Source organism: Myiozetetes cayanensis, unplaced genomic scaffold (genome assembly GCF_022539395.1).
Source record: "Myiozetetes cayanensis isolate MyiCay16 unplaced genomic scaffold, myiCay2020 scf2-11, whole genome shotgun sequence".
Taxonomy (NCBI): domain Eukaryota; kingdom Metazoa; phylum Chordata; class Aves; order Passeriformes; family Tyrannidae; genus Myiozetetes; species Myiozetetes cayanensis.
The window spans coordinates 88,326,628-88,348,392 of record NW_026087411.1 but is presented as its reverse complement, the minus strand read 5'-3'; the positions used below and the strand labels follow the sequence as shown (position 1 = coordinate 88,348,392).

General features: G+C 34.3%; 1 protein-coding gene across 1 annotated transcript in view; it reads right to left on the bottom strand.

Moving 5' to 3' along the window:
* The window catches only part of LOC126640159 (protein eyes shut homolog), a 673,551-nt gene that overhangs the window by 406,410 nt on the left and 245,376 nt on the right, over positions 1–21,765 (bottom strand). The window contains exons 17-19 of the mRNA XM_050315721.1: positions 21,523–21,694; positions 20,920–20,998; positions 8,737–8,936 (exon numbers count right to left, since the gene is read on the bottom strand). Of these exons, the coding sequence (XP_050171678.1) occupies positions 8,737–8,936; positions 20,920–20,998; positions 21,523–21,694 (451 nt within the window). The remainder of the gene's footprint in view (positions 1–8,736; positions 8,937–20,919; positions 20,999–21,522; positions 21,695–21,765) is intronic.

Here is a 21,765-nt window from a genome sequence, read left to right as displayed (position 1 = left end):
TCCTCTAGTTCTATTGCTTATTGTTTGAGAGAAGAGACCAACCCTCACCTTATTACAAGCTCCTTCAGGTATCTGTAGAGAGTGATAAGGTCCTCTGAGCCTCCTTTTCCCCAGGCTAAACAACCCCAGCTCCCCCAGCTGCTCCTCATCAGTCTTGTGCTACAGACCCTTCACCAGTTTCACTGATATTCTTTGGACACATTTCAGCACCACAATCTCTTTTATTGTCATGAAGGGCCCAAAACTGAACACAGGATTCAAGGTGCAACCTCACCAGTGCCACGTACAGGGAAACAATCCCTTTCTTAATTCTGCTGGCCACACTATTTCTGATACAAGCCAGGATGCCACTGGCCCTCTTAGCCACCTGGGCACACTGCTGGCTCATCTTCACTCAGCTGTCAATCAGCACCACCAGATCCTTTTCTACGAGGCAATTGGTTGCCCTAACAAATTACTGTTAAAGACTGAGGCAAAGAAGGCATTAAGTACCTCAACCTTGTGCTCATCCATTGTCACTATGTTTTCTCCCAACACCCCATAAAGTATGGAGATTGCCCCTCCTTTTGTTGCTAGTATATTTATAGAAACATTTCTTACTGTCTTTTACAGCAGTAGCCAGATTAAGTTCCACTTGGGCTTTTGGTGCTTCCAATTTTCTCCTTGAGTAACCTCATAAGGGGACCTTGAAGTTTACCTAGTTCCAACCCCTCTGTTGTGGGCAGGTACACCTTTAATTAGACCAGGTAGACTACATCCTTGTAGTCCTCCTGAATTGCTGTCCCCTACTTCCAAAGGTCACAAGCTCTTGTTTTTTTCCTGAGTTCCAACCACAGCTCTCTGTTCATCCAATCTGGTCTTCACCACTGGCTTGTCTTTCAGCACATTCATGGTATGAGACAGTATATTTTATTATGATTATGCATAAAAAAGGAAAGTTTTCCCTTCTTCAAAACAAGTGAAAATAAAACTAATTGCTAACTCTATTGTTGTTCATAGAAAACTGAATTTCTACCAATGCCTAATTTTTCCCACTATCTAATTTTTACTTTGTCATTCAACCAGATTGTACCAGAAAAATCCCAAACAGTGCCTAATATACCATGTCTGGTAGAACTCCCATTGGAGAGAATTTCAGGAAACAAATCTATAGATTGCTGGGATTACTCACCAATAACCTATAAATTTAATTGCTCATTTAAAACTGTTTTTGTTTGCCAAACCTGGCAAGACCTAGAGTGAAAAGCAGATGCTTCTCATTTTTTTCTCTGGTGCATGTGACGTCTCTAGAGAATGTATTTAAAATTATAAATCTAAGGCATTGCACAAGCTTCATGGCATACTGGGGTTTTTTTAAAGTTTACCATACTAGGATAACTTCAGCGCTCTTATTGCCAATGTAGTGCCTAGAGTCCTATCTTAATTTCTTAATCTAGCCAGCTGCAGATATTTAAAACTGTCGAGAGATTTACAAAATGTAATACAAAGCAAATTGAAGTTGTTACCAGTGTGCAAGTAAAAGGGAGACAGAAAATTGGTTTACACCTTACAGTGTTGTGCTATAAAAAACCACTTTAACCTTCGCTAAGTCTTGGATCAAACATCACTAAATGGAAGGAATAAAAATAGGAAACACCTGTTTGCAGTTGAAAACCAAATACAAACGTAGCCAAAGAATTGCTTTTACTTTTCCAGTAAATGTTATAGAGTATTTACTAAACTGGAAGAGGAGATTTTCAGAAGTAGAATGAATTGTAAATGGTAAAACTTTAGTATAGTCTCAGAGACTCTTGCTGATGACAGCAGTCTCTTCTATCTTTTTTTGGTTGTTTGGGTTTTTTGTCTTTTTTTTATTTGTTTGTGGGTTTTTGTTTTGTTTTGTGTGTGGGTTTTGTATTTTTTGGGGGTTGTGTTGTTGTTGTTTGGGGTTTTTTGTTTTGTTTTGTTTTTCAGCTTTTCACACTCTTTTCAAAGTAGTTTAATATTTGGAATAAAAAAGAAATATTTTTATTCCAACAGACCACTGGTAGAAAGAATTATTGTATGAAAGACATAATTTTTCTGTTCCTTGATTTCATAACTTTGTAATCAACTAAGTTCTGTTGGTCCTCTACATTTAACTGGAAAGCAGAGGTGGCCAAGTCTCTTTCTTGAGGTCTTTCTTCTCTCTGTACAGTAACTTCTTCAATAAATGCCAATAATTTCTCAGTCTATCACCCCATCAAACAAAACCTGTGGAAATTCTGTTGTTTTAAGCAATTTGCCTGAAATAGAATGTCCTTCAAATTCTTTATGCTACTAAAGTCTATGGACAAGTGGATGAAGTTTAGAAAAAGCCTTTCTTATACAGACAAGTTAAAATTCTAATACTTCTTTATTGGTCTTAATAGGTATTTAAGAAATAATAATTTCCATTGATTTTTTATAATTCTTGTAATGATTTTTTATTTTAAAAAATTGAGTACCTCCATTTAATTATTCAAAAATACCCTCAAGTATTCTAGAAAATTGTTGTCTTGCAGTTTTCATATGAAGTACAGCCTGGTTTTTTAGGGCTATCACTCAAGATACAAAGGAGTAAATTTCTTATGTTTGCAAAGTGTCAGTAGGTTTAAATTCTGCAAAACAGTAAGTAAGCGATTTTAAACAATAACATATTAAACATTTTCAACTGCCACACTATATGACTTGTCAATTTAATACAACCAAACACAGAAATTTTATTTTTAAATTATGTAAATTCTATGACAGATTTACTGCAATCACTATAAAATGCAAAGTAAGTTCACTCTTAGTAATACATGTCATTTGTGTACATGTACTCAGAACATATATTCTAGAAAGAAAAAGAAAAAAGAATGTCATAAATATCACAAGGTTTTGAAGAGAAAAAAATGGAAATCACTTGTGTACTATGCTTTAGTTTTCCATATGATATGCTGAATAAATAAGCAGCATATCATGCCTTAAAGCACTGTAAAATCTTTAAGATTTTTCCAGGTGTTGGATTTTACTTGGGCATTCATGTTTTGTGTAGGATTGAATTAAATATTCTCTGTGTATGACTTGTAAAAAATGAAATGTTCTGTTACAGGTACATTCCCACCTGTTCAGTCACTGCATCTTGTATAATGGGAATGTGAACATGATTCCCCCTAGCTATTTTTGTTTGGCTTCTGTGTCATAAAGTCAGAAAACAACTTAGCTAGAAAAACAAGCACATAACCCCAAACCAATATATACATAGGATAGAGGCATTCTGTGTATTTTCAGGCAATGAATTTTTAGAAGGTTTGCTTAAAAAATAGAATATAACAATTGACAATGGCTATTCAAATGCAAGATTTAAAATTATTTTATTCTGGGACTGGGCATATGGGTGATTTGTATTAGATTTGTGTTTTTCTTTTAGGCGTGTTTTTTTCCTACTAGATTTTAGTGCCTCATTTGCACACACTGCTGTCTGCATTTTTGGAGACTATGCTAATTCTCTAGCAGATTGCACTTTACTGTTGAATTTTAGAACTCTATAATGCTAAGGAGAGTGGGTAATTTTAACTAGATGGATTACTGTTATTGTAAATATCACTGATAAAAGGTGACAAGACAGAACATGCATTACTAAAAAAAATATAGCCATACTCAGGGTATTGTCCTGCTTTCTTAATGCCTTGCCTTTTTCCATGCTCCATTTTTACAGTTTCTGACCATTTTCAATTTTTTTCTATTTATATGTTTTTATTTACTTTACAAAATATCTCTATAGGTATTTAAAATTGTTTGATACAATGTTTGGATATAAATACATGTGTCCACTAGAGTGACAGAATGATAATTTTTCTCTATCGTTGCCCAGAAACTCTAGGAGAGAGGTATTCCATCAGGCATATTGCACACATTAAACATCTTTAGACATATTATTTGTTTGGTTTACATACTTATTCCAAATTCTGTGATCTTGACTTTCTGGTAAATTTGCTAATACAGGTACATCCTCTCTAGAATGGATGTGTTGCCTCTATGGTCATGATAGATTCCTTTACCTTTTGTGCAACATCGTACAAAAAGAATAACATATCAATTTGATATTATTCTCAAAAGCATTTCTAAAATAATGCAGAACAAAAATTCACTGGGAAAACTGCTTTTTATTTTCAATTACGTGCTGACCTTTTTATGACTACAGTTGTGTTTATAGATGAAAGTTTAGAGATATGTTAGGACTAACAGTTGGCAAATGCAGTTTATTAAATTAATCTTTTACTTTATATTAGCAGCTAGCAAATAAAGACTATAATGGACTTGTTCCTTTCTCCCTTATAAGCTTGTCATGTAAGTAAGAGAGATACAGGACATGATGTGCATTTGTATTGTACTATTTCATTTGATAGTGTTACTATTACTATTTTTCACATGGAGACTCAAGTGTTTGTCAATATAAAATGCAATAAATCATTAGAAATTGCCATTAACATAAACACCTGTTCTTATTGGCCTGACAATAAGAATGAGATTTTAATTAAATAAAAAAATGTGATGCAATGAAAAGTCACTTATAAATACTGATGTGTGTGTGTATATATATATATAAATTAATGATACATGGAGTGGTATAGGCACATGTTAGCATGCTAACTTTATATAACCTTTCTCCATGGAAACTACCATTTAGTGATCAGCCAGCTGAAGAATCAAACTGAAACACCTGTGTTTGCCTTCCTTACAGCACCGGTGAAAAGTTAGTTGCTGTTGTTATGGGAGGAATAGAGAGGGAGAAAGAAAATATGTCACAAATCACAGAGTGGTCCATAGCCTGAATAGTGTGTGTACTTCTTGTCCCATTGTGTTAGCAAAGACAAAACAGAAAATAAAAAGCCTTGAAAAAGGGCTGCAAGGGTGACCAAAAGTTTTTAATGGCTTCTGAAGGAAGGAGGACTGCGAAAGCTAGAAACCTTTTCCCTAGAAATTAAAGGGCATAGGGAAATAGGACAATGACCCATGAGAACAAGGAAAGGATGGCTTGGAATCATCTTTTCATTCTCCTTTTCCACACTAGAATTAGGTAACACAAGATAAAGCTGGCAGAAGCAGTGCTTAAAATTTAAAAAAAACGGAGTAATTTTTTCCATGCAACAGGCTAGACCTGTTGGTCTGTTTGCTATATCATATTGTCACAGAACAGCTGATATGGGCAGGGATCTCTGAAGATTGCCTTGAAAAAGCCCCCTTCTCATAGGAAAAGTTTATATATGTTCAAGGGAAGACCGTGTAAGTACTTAGAGAGTCACTGACTTCTACTGAACGAAACAAAACATGCTCAGAAAAAAACCCTGTTTGAGGGAACATGGGAGAGTACTGGAGGAAAAATATCTGTGCACTTTTCCTATCCTTTCCTGGCAATCCCCTTATAGCCACTGCTGGAAGTAGCATACAGGGTTAGATTGTTCACGTTGCTTCCTTGTCAATAGAATGAAAGAATAGATATGTAGATACCATGATAAATGATTTAAAATAATGGTACTTTATTTGGAGGAAATGTAGAACAACATATTCCTATATTAGACTTTTTTCTTACTAACATCTCTTGAACTGAAAGAAAAAAACTTGACATTTTTTGATCAGTTATGTTGTTGATCAAATATTCATTCTTACTGCCTTTAGAATACAAAAATCAAGAACATGGAATTGTCTTGTGATTATAACCTAATCTTGTAAGGATGCTGTCAGAAAAACTTCAGTTCTGAAACAAATAATGTAGTCAAATAAAATCCAAAAAGTGGATTTAAGAAGCACCGGTCCCTCTTTGTGAATCAAAGGATAGGATCAAGCATACTTGTGACCCTACACATCTCAAAGACCCACAACTTGTCTTATACCACTAAATACATTTAAATTCTGAAAAAATATTACTCAGAGTAAATTGCAAAAGGTAGAATTATATCAAATTTTCCCCTAATAAAAATATTACAAAACCTAAATTTGCTATGGTTTGCTGAAAAAAGTACAATAAAGTTATAATATTCAAGAACTTATCTAAGGCAATGTCTGTCACAAGACTGTTGACATTATTTTCACCTAATCAGACTGAAAGCACTACACAGATAACCCTTCCAAGAACCTAGTCAGCAGGAAGTATCTGAAATGAACATTTGAAAAAGAGCAATGCAAGCATTTGGTGGAAGGAATATTTTTAATTATGTGTACTTTTTGAAATCCCAAGACAAACATATCGAATGATCTGGGACCAAAAGGTGCAAAAGTGGGGATGAACCAACTGTGGACTAAATACAATGGAAAAGATCAGAGTATTTTATGTGAACAGTTTCTCTTCCTCAAAATATTTGGAAAATACATGAAAACACTTCAGAGTTCCTCTTATATATTCCCTATATCAACCATATGTTGATTGGATTGAACTGTCTTCTGAAGCCCCTCCTGAGCTCAATGTTGTCTTTATTATTAATTTGCTGATTATGTAGTGTTTATTGTTGTGGCAGACACCACCTTTAATTAAGAAAACTGAAATACAAAGGAAAGTAGGTGGGCATCCTTTCAGAATGTAATCTGTTTCCTGAAGCCCTGATTCAGTGGCAGTCTGCCCAGGATAGAACTGAATTACAACTCCCAGCATCCCTCTCATTTCCAATGAGTTGTTTTAATTTTAAACCAAGGATTTGATGACAGAAAGATATTTCAGATAACACACAATTCAAGGACTATCCCAAAGGGTATTTTTCATATTCATTTCAGGAAAAAGCCTGTAGGGTTGTTCATGTAATTGATTCACACATAATTCAAGGCAAGTTGAACCATTCATTGTACTATTGGGTAAAATACCACATAAATCATAGCTGAAGCTGGCAGTGCTGCTCATGGTTAAGGCAGCCTGACTTGCCCATTACTGGACAATTTTCATTACTTCCTATTTCCTGATTTACCAGCCACAATAATAGGAACATCCCAGGCCATATCCCCAAAACAAAGAGTCTCTAAACAATACTGGATTAATGTCCTTTTGCTGCCCATTCCACAGTGTGTAACAGGCATTAAGGCTCCTTATTAATTTGGATGTTTGTGGTGTTTTGCTAGAGTAGGAGCTATTTATTTCTTCCTTATTTTCAATTCCACTTTTTCATCCTTCATATCAGTCCTACTCTGCAGTCTGTATACGAGCATTGTTCAGATTGCTTAAAGCACATGGAAGGAATGGTACAAAAGGAGTAGAGCTCATAACATAACGCTCACAGTACTGGAGCAAATCTGAATTTATGATCTTTTTACATTTTTTACTTCCACTTGTACACACATCTTGGAATGGTAGCAGCTGCTGAAGGATAGGAAAGGGAGTTATGTCTGTCTTTTGAAGCATATCAACACAGAGGAAGAAATCAACTGAAAAAAGCCCTTTCCCCGGACCCCATCAGAAGAAGAAACTTGTATGAAGTATGGCATTTCTTTTTGCAGGATCATAACCGTATTGTACATCAACCTACCTTACTGTAGTCTTACAACACTCACAACAACCTTTGTGACCTTGGCAACACTAAAAATCCTGATTATAATTGCTTTCAAATTCCCTATCTCTGGTTCCATGAACTCCTCTTGATAGTCAATGCTGAGCTCAGAAGCAACTGCAAGGTAAATACCTTCACAATGTTTGGAATAAGCTCCTAAACAGCAGAGAGGAGAAATACAAGCAATTTCATTTGTGAAAGAAAAAGGATGTTGCAGCACCTAAATCTTGAAGAATGGAGGCCAGAGTGAATATGATCCAAGAAAGAAGAAATAGGAGAATGCATAGGATTGAATTTTCAGACTGGTGATCCAATAGTAAGGGGTTAAACAAATTATCAGAAATTACAGCCACAGAAAAGGCATTTGTGCAGGTAGTATTGTAGAAGTAAGTTAGTGAGCATTATTTTAGCATGTATTTAGAGGTTTAAGCCAAACCATAATATTTTCACGTTATCATGAGACAAACACTATCTAGTATCTTCATCAATTATATGATAGTGGGATCAAGTGCATACTCAACAAGTTTGCAGACAACACCAAGCTGATGGCTGCAGTTGATTTGCTGGAGAAAGGGGTACTATCCAGAGAGACTTTGAACACATGGTTGGATAAGAGAAGATATTTAAGCCTCACTATTAAGAATGTTCATAAAATAAGTTCTTAGTATTTCATATTTCTACAAACGTAGTAATTGAATAGGGATTTAGATAATAATTAAGAGCTGACATAAGAGAGAATGATGCCCACAGTTTATAGAGTAGTTTTAAAGCTGTATGAAAAGTATATAAGCTATACCATTACATGTATGTAGTTAAAAGTCTTCAACAGAGAATGATGACGATGGATGATGGGAAGTTGCTTTGGATATATGTCTGTACACACATAATATAAAAACTACCTGTCATCTAAATTTGATTGAAAATTAATTTTCCCTTTAAGTAAAAAACACATGTACATACACAACAATAAACATAATAATTTTAAATATTTTAGGGTCAGTTTATGTTAGAAGCTTCCTCATATAATTCCAAAAAGCATTAGAAGATAAGTTTTCAGACAAAAGGGTCTGATGTCAAATAGTAAATGATTTAAGATAACAATATTTTTAAGAACTAGACTGAACACCAAATCCACTTGAGTTCATGTACTGCATGTAGTATCGGTACTGCCCTGAAATCTTAGCAAATCAATATGTTATAATATGACAGTATTCATACTAACCTGCAATGAAAAGTTCTTCCAGGTCCATCAACACACACACCTCCATTGTAACACAGAACTGAGTTCAGTGTAGGCTCACTGCAAACATCAATATCGACTTCACAAAACCTGCCAGTGTACCCACTCAGGCAAGTACAAACAAAGGCATTGACTGCATCTTGACAAGAACCTCCGTTAATGCAGGGAGTAGATTCACATTCCTGAGGAGAGAAATAGTAATACATTGACTATACAGTTTTAAAACACAGTACTTACTCATCTCAATAGCAAGTGCAAGAGACTGAATCTAGAGATTAAAAAAAGGTATTGGACTTTTTTATTGTCTAAAAAACAGAAATCTCTAATTTGAGGCTTTTTTTTTAGAGAGAGATACTTTGATTACAACTTATACTCATTCTTCAAACTATACTTGTTCCTACTCATTTATCTTGCAGAAACACAAATATACTTTTACATAAGGAGTCTTTCAGCTGTAAGTATGTGATTTCTTTTTTAAAACTTTAAAGCATGTTTTTGACACAAAATTTATACAATTATTCTCCATAATTTTTTACAGTAGAGTCTATTACAGAGAAAAAATCCCCACATTAGTTGGGCAATTTTGGACAGAATAAAGAATTACTTATATAAACCAATGCACACAATCCTTTTATCAGTATTTCCTGATAAATGCTTTCTCACTATCAAGTAACACATAATATTGCAAATAGAAGCATTTAGAAATGTTTACATGTTCACATAATAAAATTTTCCTCTGATAACACTAGTGTAAAAATCATCACATTGAAACCATGCAAAATAGTGGCAAGTCAATATTTCTCCTGAAATACAGGGGGATTTAGTTACTGCAATTGCCAGTGCAAAAAATGTGGGTTTGCCCTTGAGCACAGAAATCTAGTTTTTACCTCTATCCCAAAGGAGTTGTATTTTGCAAATGCAACCCAAATAGTCTAGCTAAATATGGTATTTTAAATGTATTCTCACACTACTGTAACTTTAGAAGGTTTAATTCCTTAAGGATATCCAAGGGCACTCAGATTTCCTGCAGGTACTACATTGCTTTGACAGAATGTAAATTCAGATATCAATGGGGAATTGTGAGAAAACAACTTATTTTCCTATAAGCTCTCCATCTGGGTGTATATAGGATGATTTATTAGTGAGCATTACATAAACTAATTGAATTATACGTCCCACAGGAAGATGGAGATAGTCCTACAGACTGCCAAAAATCCTGTTATAGAAGTAGTCTTTTGTTATATTAATTACATCTGTTGTTGGCAGACATAAATGTCCTTTTTTTGCTTATAAAAAAATCTCAATTCACAGTTCCAACTCTCTGACTTTTTTTCTATTCTGGTAACTTGTCTAGTCTTCTTAATTTGTACTCACTTGGATCCATCTCTATGACATTTGTTTTACAGATCTGTTCATTAGCAGAATAAGTAAATATCTATCAATTAACAGATCAAATTTTTTTCTGATTATGATTCAAAAGTTAAAGTTCAAAAAATACCAAAATCATCAAAATAGCTAAATCACAGTATACCAAGTTGCAAACTTAATGCAAAACCCTTTTATTCTCCTCCACAGAATCTATTGTTCTTGTAAAATTTTACTTACTTACTAAAGCTACTCACTTTACTAAAACTGCTTACTGTAATTATTTTTTTCAGTAACATAAGCCCCAGACAATTTTTAGGAAAGAAATCACACCTATCACTTTCCAGTATATTTTGATGTGCTGCAGTTAAAAGTTAAACATTAGACTTGTAAAAAACTAAAGTACACTGTCACCAGAGAAGTGCTGGTCTGCGCTGCTTTTAACTCAGGCAAGAAAATTGTTTCAGCGAACAGAGAGAACTGTGTTAAAAATGCTACAAATAAATTTATGCCAAAGTTGATGAGCTACCACACTACCACCAAATGCTGTAGTTTGCAGTCTAAGGAACAAGAACATGAGACGACAAACTAAAGTTGCAACACAGTTTTGTTACTGAGTTCTGCCTATCTTAGGTCCTGCCAGAGACTGATTTTACAGCTTGACATCTGGGAGTAGCTGGCTTTACAGAAAATTCCCAACTACCTTGATTCTCTGAAGATAAGCTCACCTAAACACCAATGCTATTTCTGTTTTGTCTTTCTTTATATAATGGGAGATTGGATCTTAACTATGACCTCTAACTAGACAGTTGCCAAAAAAGAGCAACAATTGCAGGGACTCACAGTCCTAGAAATATTGTCTGTCTTCTCCGGTACAATAGGAGCAAAATATTTTATTGGTTACTCTGGTTCTCTGTTCCCAACCTAATGAGATATCTTTTAAACTTTTCTCACCTAGAAATGATCTGATTAGTGATTAAAAGGAAAATTGCCTTTGAATAACTAAGGAAAATGAAAATTACAAAAAATTATATTCACAAAGATGGGTCATTTTAGTTTTTCCAAAACAGAAATTTGTTGATCAATAAAAGTATCACAATTGCTGATTGGGTGGGCATCTAGCAACTAGATAAAGTGAACTCACCACACCTGGGTATTCATAGGGTGTAAAACTTTCTTTTCTGGCCTATCAGAGCAAGTACCTGTTCAAAGAGAGATGCATTCCTTGATTTTCCTATAGCCACCACTGCCCTCTCTTTTCCCTTTCTGTTTTCTACTTTGTTCCATCCAAAGGCAGCTTCAGTTAAAACAGGGCTACAGCCACCCATATACAAGGAAACAGAAGGACAGAACAATTGCTTCTAAGGCCTAATCTTGCCAGGTTCTTCTAGAGAGGCTTGTGTGTTGCCTGTCACACACACACAAAAAAAAAAAAAAAAAAAAAAGATGCCCCTTATTGAATTCAGTAGGGGTGCTCTGCTTGTTCCTTACTCATCATTACAACTGTAGATGGTGCCCAGTACTCACACTGTAGAGCATACCAGTGCTCCCCTTCCCAGCTCATCTTTAATAATGTAAACAGCTTCAATAAGCTCCCTTGTAAAGAAATTAAATGATTTAACAAAATAGAAATGAGACAATTGTAAACATTTGTATAGGGTTTTTATCAACTCTTCACCAATCTGACACAGTTTATTCTCAGACAATTATCTTTTTAATTTTCTCATGTCTCATCTCCTAACAGTAAAGCAGGATGGGTCTCTTTCAGTAGGTATTTTTTATTCTGAATTTGGTTTTCTTTCTGTGAAGCATACACTTTTCTTGATTTGAGCTAACAAGGAATCCTTAGAGCTTATGTGTTGTTAACAGACAGTGACCTTGGAAAAGATTCAAAAATTATAGTGGACAAACTCTCAACAGGAACTCCCATTGCAATGCTATGGAAAAAATTGCTAATGCAACCTTTAAGTCTTCAGAGAGGGGAACTATGACTTACACTTAGACAGGTAATTATTTCTCTTTTTATGGCTAGGGGAAAACTGAAACATTGTGCCAAGTTCTAGAATCTGTTTATTGTAAAGGATGTCAAAAAACGTAGACCATAACATGATTTAGGTACTAGCTAAAATACTTTACAGTAAGTAAAATCTAAGAAAAATAACACTTAACAGAATTTTTATGACAATTTTTTTCAGAAACACTACATCATGTATATAATTTTCACATGATACCACTGAAAACATAAATAATATATACAGGTTAAAATTATTAGACAAATTCATGAAGTACAGATCTATTTCTAGCTATTAAAAGCAATAATCAATGTGAGCTATAAGAAGTCCCATAACTCTTGATGGCTCTATGACTGTTCTTAGGTTTAGGTTATTATAAAAAAAAAAAAAATTGAGAGGGAGAGATAATGGCAGTGCACAGATATTTTCACAAGAATATTACATATTGAGTATTTAACTCTCAGAGAAATTCAGTACAAAAATGACCACTTGATTCCCCAAATCCAGATATATCCAGTGAGAGATAAGTTCCAACCTTACTACTGAGAGTCAGTCACTGTAAAACTGTCAAAAGTTTTCCAACCCCTTATATTTTAAATAAAGATTTGATGCGTCTCTAAAACATATGTTTTAGGCAAATAAATACAAGTATTAATTTCCATGGAGCTATAAATGAATGGAATATACAGACTTCTGACAGGAGAACAGAATGGTGATTTTATTACTTTATTTTTAGTAAATTATTTTTTACAGTACATATAAGCCCTTATTGTTTTCTTATCATAGCAAGGCAATTTTAAAAGCAAGGTAAAAACGTGAAAATATATTAAGATTTCTAGGTATACAGCTCTTTTAAGGGTAGTTTGCCTTAAGAATACTTAGTTCAAAAAATGCTGTAGGACATCCACTACATTTCTTAGAGCACAATATTTTATTATTTCTTCTTTGTATTTGCTGTTCTCTGAATGTCATGGTGTAGTAAATCTTGTTATTACTAGGAAGAAAATGACTGTCCATTAGAGTCCACCTGGCATGGCACAGTTCACTGGTTCTGCTAGCAGGGAATTGTTCTGAAATTCGGACTCTAGCAAGTGACCTAGAAAGGCATAGCACTTTGCTCAAGGCACGCTGCTTCCTTCTCCAAATGTGTGGGTCCATACTGACATCTGTCTTTGGAAGTGAGGTTATTCTGCCTACGAAAGGCCAACTTTCTACATGTCTCATTATATCATCTCCAAAGTCACAATCCATGGCTTGAAACAATTGTAAGGGAATATATTTTAGCAAATTAATAACAAGAGTGAAAATCCACTATTTTTCTAAATAATGCGTAAGTTCAACATTGTTTCTTAAAACAAAACCTAGAAGTGTATTTTTGAAGTTAGTGGGGTTTTTTGTCTTTTTTTACAGAAAGGACTATTTTTCATTAGTCCTCGTCAATTGGAAATCAAAAATGATTTCTAACAACACTTTGAAATTTATTTTTTTGGAAGAGATTTAAGTTTAAAAAAAAAATCAAAAATTGTAATGATAGAGATATTTTTACTTAAGTGAAGTTTTGTTTTGTCTCAAAAATGTAATTATAAAGTGGACTAATTCTCAACATAAATATCTCGTGCAAATCCACTGTGAGGAAGGGGGGGGGCAGGGAATCTGTCAGGAATATGCTTAAGCTATATACAGACCTATCTTTTAAAATACTTGTATGTGGTGCATTATACAGTCTAACTTCCTGTGAATACTGGTTGCATATAGCCCCAAGTGCCATTTGCTGTTTGATTTCTTTGTACAAAACTATGAAGTGATTAACTCTATGGGAAGACTTGAAGCAGAAAAGGTAGTGGTCTTAAACATCACTTAAGGAACAAGAAGGAAGCATCCTGATATTTGTGAGAAAACTGGATCCTAGGGTGAAATCACTGGTTTGTAGAAGGTAGAACCAAATGAAACAAAACTTGAATTTGATGGAGTTGAAAAGAAAGATATAAGAAAAGAATTCATTCATATATATATATATATATATATATATTGCACCACAAAAGAAAGATGCTTTAAAGAGTCTTGTTTCCATTCATTTAATGATAAGATTGAGAGCAACATTATTCTTAGGTCAAAAGCAGAGGTTTTTGTGATAAACTAGAGCCATGTGATTAAGGGTTTGGAAAAAATAAAAAATAAAGCAGACAGAAAGGAAATTAATGTTGTAAATAAATGCTTACAAACTAGTGTGTTAAAGCAAGGTTTTTTATGTACAGAATATGGTATGCATACAGTTTTTAATGTATTCTGAATCCTGATTTTGAAACGATTGTCTAATTTTACAGTATTGCTTCATAGAAAATGTACAATTTAATGTTTTGATATGGTTTCATAGTTATGCAAAACATCTATAATCCACTGCATTATTCAGTAACTCTGTATAGATATTTCAGTTCCTTTCGAAGATATTTTACCACAGTTTAATTTATTGAATTTATCATGAGTGCAATCACCTGATATAATTACAGTTGCTATTAAGATACCAAATGGCCCAGGTTTTCCTTGCTAAGTTTACAATAGTGTTTTAAACTGTATGATTTTCTAGCTTATGGACTTTTCCACTTCCATAGGAGTTTGAAGTGTAGTCTTACTTTGGGTTAAATCTCAATAGTATTGATGTTATATAAAAGTATGAGCTTTATATTACAAGCTTGACATGAATGCTCCAGATTATTTCCATTTTATGTTTAATAAAACTATAAATAAATTGTATTTTTCTAATGAGTAAAATTATTAGACTATTTTTCTATTTTTTAAAAATATAATCCCATATGCACATTGTTTAATTATTAACTACCCAAAGCTTTTCATGTTGGTAGATTAAATATATATACAACATCTTGAGGAATGAACTGCGAAAACTTGTGTCCATGTTTCAGAATGTTGTTTTTATCCAACAAATTTTAATTCAAAAGAAGTTCAAAATCATAAAAACATTTTGCCTTGAAATTTTATGTTATTAACACAAGTAAAGGAGAAAAATAATAAAAATAAACCTAATTTTTAGACAATGATACAGGGCAGGAACATACTGCATTAGACCAGTGTTCCATCTGGCCCAGTATTCTGTCTATAGTGGTGGTGAAGAGTAAACCACTTTAACATAATCACCTGAACTTTGCAACTTTCTGCCATCTCTGCATTATGTATCCTCCCAGTAAGCAGAACTGTCTAATCAGAACATGGTAAACTGTACTTCCCTGACAGGTTCATTTATCATTAATTTATGGACCTGTTGTCCATGATCTGCCTAATTTTTCTGAACATGCTTAGAGATCAGCTTGCCTCCCTCTTTTGGGATAGCAATTTCTAAGGGTTCTCTGCTTCCTTTGAAAGAAAATACTTTGATTTCTTCCAAATGTTTCTCTTATTTTGATCATGTCTCTCCAATTATTGTATTACAGAATTTGGGGAAGAAATTTTATATTTAAGTTTCTCTACCACTGCAATAGTTTTCTAAACCTTAATTACACTCCCTTCAGGTTTCTACTCTTAAAAGGGAATAGTTTCATCCATTTAAATCTCTCCTTACAAGGCTATTAAACTCATATAACATTTGTTACTCTCTGTAGCTTCTTTAACTCTACTACATGCTCCCTGAGATGCAAGGTCCAGAAATGTGCATAGTACCCAATATGTTGTGGCCTATACTCTTCATGATCATGCCCAGAGTTGTTTTTGTTTCCTATTCTGCACTGTGACTATATGTTGAGACAAGGACTTTAGAGAACTGTCAGTGGTTGTTCAAAGTGTTCTTTCCTGAGTTGCAATTGACGATTGAGTGCAGCTGTATGAGGCTTTTCCCCTCTAGAACATTTCTTTTCACTGAAGCTTTTCTGACATCTTTTCACTCTTCCCTTCTGTGAGATCCTCCTGGCATTCTTCAAATACAAAGGACTCACAGAGCTTCTCTTGCTACAGACTCACCCCATCTGAGCGCCCACTTAAATCATCAAACAGTGCCAAGGATTCCCTATCTGACTTTCGGGTTTTGATAGTGTGAAGAGTTTTTCGCAAGTTAGACTGGTCTTTAGAAGGCATTTTCCAGTTTTTGTTTTAGCTTTTTGAAATTCCTGCTAACATTTGAATTAATACATTTAAAGGACTTCTGTTATTTCCACATGAACAAGCTTTCCATTTGTTAAAATGACAATTTTTCCTTGTGGCAGACTTAAGTTTTCTTCTTAAACCAATAAGGGCTTTAGACCACTTTGTGTTCTTCAGTTGTAGCACACATTTTATCTGGGCTTTTAATGTTATTTGTTTAATAGCCCTTAGTATGCTTGTGAGTTTCTTGTGGTCTTCACTTTTATATAGTTCCTTTTCCTGAAATTGAATATAATAATTTCATAGTCCTGGTTTTTAGGATAGTCTCTGTTGCTAGAGCATACTATGATGTCAATTGATAGGATTTTCTAATGTAAGGGATCAGAAATATAACTGTCAGTGGAATGTTGTCAGAGAGCTTTGCACTTTGGAAGTGAAATTCCTCTGCAACATTCTCGTAGGTCTCATTCATTTATCTACTTCTCTATTTTATCTTTTTAATTACTTTCTATTTAAAATTCTCCAATTCAGTCACTCTTCCTTAAAATAAACTTATCTTAAAGCCTGGAGGTCCCTGAAGTGTTACAGACATTGAAATTTTCCCAAGGGTCTGTAATCACAGATGCTGTGCTTTGCAGAATAAAGCGGGTATGTCCCTCTCCTTCTGCTGTTAGATTTATGTATCTCTTTCTTGAGCATAAGCTACATTAATTTTTTAATTTAGTTTAGCTTTTCAAGAAACTACTTACCTTGCTCAACACTCCTTGAACTAGTTAGCAATAGGTAAAAATACTCAAGAGTGTAGAGAAATCCCACAGAGGCACAAACGAGCATCCAGCTCATCTGAGGCTCTTAATACATACACTGATGTTTGCTATACGTAGATGTGCTACATCTATACAGAGAGAATTCTGGAGAGGGGATTCCAATTTCTGACTTATTTAATGTAGTCCACGAAGACCCAGTCAGTGAAGTTTAGACTCACTAAGGAAAAGCAGATGTCCAATTCAAAATCAGGTGAACAGCTCTGCAGATCTCTCTGAACATTCACCACATTTTCATTGACTATAATAAGTGCACAGACAGCTAGCTTTCACAAAGACACCTCAAGGTAGGCAACGTGAATCCTAGTATTCTTCCCAATCAAATCACAGATAATTATATCACTATCAAGTCTCATGTCTTTTGTGCAGTCTGGACAGTTCTGATGAATAATTGCTTATTTGCTAGGAGTAGCAGCATATTGTTCTCTGCCTCTGCATAAGCTGTGATGCCTTTGTGTTGAAAATTAGTTGATTTTCCTGATTTCCCCCTTAATCTTATCTTTATTGAAAGTAGAGAAAAAAAGATCAGTAAACCCAGATAAAATAAAACAACTACTAGGATGGTCTGATTACAGCTTTCTATTAGATACAAGCAGAAGCACCAACAAGTTGAATATCCTCCTGTGTAGAGACTCAAAAATGCTTTTTGCTTCCTTTTTGACAGGTTAAGACAGCTTTAACTGAGCATGCAAGAAGCACAATTACCAATGATGCCTCATCAGTCATAGCAAAGAAAAAAAAATCAAAAAGAAATGTCTATTGCTAATCATAATTGCTATTACAGCACATATTGGTAATCTATCTGAGAGAAAAGATCAATTTTCAGTTATGTACATTCATTTTACCATTTCAAAAATATGCTAATGTCAAAGGAAATCATGTGTGTTGAAATTGATTCATATAGAGCATATATTTTCTGTTACTCTTTCTTGAGTGAATTCTATAAATGAAAAAGCAATGAAAGCTGTAGAAGATAGGAAAGTTTCAACATCCACACTCCATATTAGATATGAAAAAGTTATAGGCTGTAACTATAAAGATATAAAGTGCTTATTTTTTTCCTAAAAGTATTAGACAACCTGAGAAAGTTTTGAAGTGTATTTTCTTACAAACTATATTGCAGCATAGGTAAAGACTGAAAAAATCCAGGAGAAAAAAAATGGAAAAAAATAAATCCAAGTATGTCTAGGGAAATACATATACAGACGTAAATATATTTCATTTTTAAATTGGTTCTTTGAATCACCTTGTTTGCTGACCTTGCCTGACTCTGCAATGACCACCTAGCCATTTTCTCCCTCCTCCTATATGACAAGGAAAGAAAATAAGGTGTCAAAGCTCCTAGACTGATAAGGACAAAGAGATCACTTACCATTTACTTTCACAGGCAAAACAGACTTCACTTGGGTTAAATAATAATTTAAGTTATTGTAACTAGAAATAGATTTTGAGACAGTGAGAAAGAGAAACAAAACCTAAAACTACACCTCACTTCTTCCCAGGCTCAACCTCACATCTCTGTTTTGAAGTTTTTTGCCTCCTCATTTCACCCTGAGAAGTAAAGACAGGGTGGAAAATGGGGGTTGTTGTTTGCACCAACTCTTCTCAGCTGATCCTTTCTTCTCACAGTTTTCCCCTGCTTCAGTGTGGGTCCTCTTCCTGTGCTGTAGGGTAAGACTGCTCCTGCATAGATTCCTCTCCATGGGTCACGGTTTCTGCCTAGACTCTGCAGCTGTGCAGGCACTGAATGGGCTGCAGTTCTTTCAGGGTATGTCCACATGTTGCAGCATGGGGTCTCCCATGGGATTCAGTGCAGATGTCTGCTCTGGCATGGTCCTCTTCACGGACTACTGGCAAATACCTGTTCCACCATCATTCTCTCCAAGGGCTACAGCACCTGCAATCTCTATTGCAGTTCCAGAACACCTCTTACCTCTCCTTCAATGACCTTTGATATTGCTAAGGTCTCCTCTCTCTGCTGGGCAGTTTTATACTCTTTCTTAAATATGTTTCTACAAATGTGCCACCGTCTTGAGTGAGTGGCTCAGCTGTACCCTGCAGTAGGTTGGTTGGAGTTATGACTCAAATGGGTTGTTTTCAGCACAGGGCCACCCTTGGACCATTCTCACAAAGGCCACTCCTGCAGCCCCCCTTCTAAACAAAACCTTGACACCTACACATAATGAATTTGAATAGTCCTTATTACAAAGAAATGTACCTTGAAGTGAAGAATATATATATATATATATATATGGATTATGTTTTGACCGTATTTTAAAACAAAGGAAGTGGCTGAATTTAATCTAGAATAAAACAATTACAGATCATAAGCCTGCAAGGATTATTGCATAGTCAGAAAGCCTAGCTGATCACTGTAAGAATTGCATAGGCATGATATATGTCTGAGCAGGATGAATACAGTGTTAGAGCCTTTAAAATATGACATTTGCAGCATAGTCTAATCTGGGAATCACACTGCATGCAAATAGAATGACTATCAAAAGATGAAGCCATCACTCTTGACAGACTTATCTGTCAAAGGTATATGTATATTGTTTCATAATTCCTATGAATTTCTATCCTATGCATTTTCAAACACCTAAATATGAAATATGGTTATTTTTTGAATATAATTTTATGAAGTTGTCTACAGGTCATTTAATCTCTCATTCTCTTAAAATGGAGAAAAGTGTAAATCATGGATGTTGCTAGAGAAAATATTACCCAAGGGTATTCTATATTAGCACTGGCAACAGCTGATAATCATACAGATTTGCAATATCATATCATGATGCTCACTCTGCAGAGCTGAATTACTTATTTTCTGACTTCTTCTTTCTGTAAAGGGAGTTGGAAACTAATATTCCAGCTAGATTTACTCCCTGTGTGAGATTTCCATGCATTTTCAACAGAAGAATTATAGACCATACTTCCTTTACATAATATGAGACAGTTTTTAGTTATTTAGTACTTTAAACTGTAAATAAAAAATTATGAAAGGTATCTGAATTCATACATAACTTAAAAAGATGTTTCTATAACATTTTGGAATGTTTTTGGACAATTTAGAAGCACAATATTAGAAGCCAGATAGCCCACAGGGAGGTAGATCTCACGCCAGACTTTCTCATGAGACCAAACACATTAAAAGGATCATATCCCAAGATCGATCAAACTCTGTTTGGCAAAAAAACCTGAAAAAGTCTACATCAGTTCAATACTTTCTGCAAAGTGTGGTCAATATTGTAAGAACTGTTCAGTGTTCTGCCAGATGTAGTCACTAGTCGGTTTGCTGACCGTGGGAATCTACACAGCACAGACTTGGATATGCGGATGCCTTCTTGTTCACATGTTGACATGAAATTATTAATGACCCTCAGAGGAGAAAGTGAGCAATGTATTTAGCACACCATGGTTTTGTATCACAGAATTCTATAATTGCCTGGATTTTGAAATTTTAAGGTGAGTCGTGGAAACTTTCAGCGTAGAACATTGCACTTTGATGTTCATTATTCAAATATACAGCTAAGCTACATCAAGTGGGACTCACAGTACAACCTAGGTAATTCTCCTATCTACTCCAGACTCATGGACAAATGATTTTCAGGTAATGTTTGCTTAGCTTGCCATGGCTTTTCAGATTTATCATTCACACTGCACCTTTAAACTTCTTTAGACATTTTATCAATTATATTTTCTAATGTAGTGTCATATAAACAATCAAATAATGAGCTTTTCAGAACAGATTTTTAACAACTGAATTTCTGTCATGCATTTTCAATAAACTGACTTCAGAGGTTAACTAAATAAAAATGAGTTTCAAGTGACATATTACCCTTTCTCCTATAATTAAAAAAAATAAATAAATTAAGACATACATTAATATTTATCTCACATCTTGAGCTGGTCCATCCTGCTTCACAAGAGCATTGATACCCATCAATGAGATCTATACATCTGAAATACAAAACAGAGTTATTCAGATGAAGCTATGTAATTCCATATTCACCACTAGCAGTAACATTCCATGAATTTCAAAATAGTGGTCTGATGTAATCTACTGAAATCCATGGTAATTTAATTAGTTTTAATAATGGATTTAAAATGTGTATATTATGGATGTTGAGGCATTCTGTAAGGATAGTGATTGTTGTATTAAAAGACATCTTCCCATTTCAAACTCTTGGCTTGTAACAGCTAAAGATTCACTTTTAAGTATATTAAACTCTAATTAATCCACACATACTGAATACTGGTTTATGGTAATGAACAAAAATGAAAGAGAAACTGAGATAATGTAACAGTATATTACATTAGCTTAAGCAGGCAACATCTATCATCTTTAAGTGTGCTTGTACTCTTACTTTATGGAAGAACATAATTAAAAGTATATTTATCAACCTTCCCATATCATTAAATCTTAAATATTGCTAGTTAGGTGTATTACTTAGAGATAATAATAGTTAAATAAAAATAGGTACCTTCCATGAAGACAAGGATCTGGCCAGCATTCGTTAACATTTATCTCACAGTTTTTTCCAGTAAAACCTCTCTTACAGTGACACTTATAGGAACTGATGCCATCAATGCAACTTCCATTGTTGAGGCAAGGAGAAGACATACATTCATCTATATTTACTTCACATCTATCACCTGTTTAAAAAAAATAGAAAATGCAACTAAGCTTTTAATTCTAAACTCAAACTAACCAAATTTATTTATTA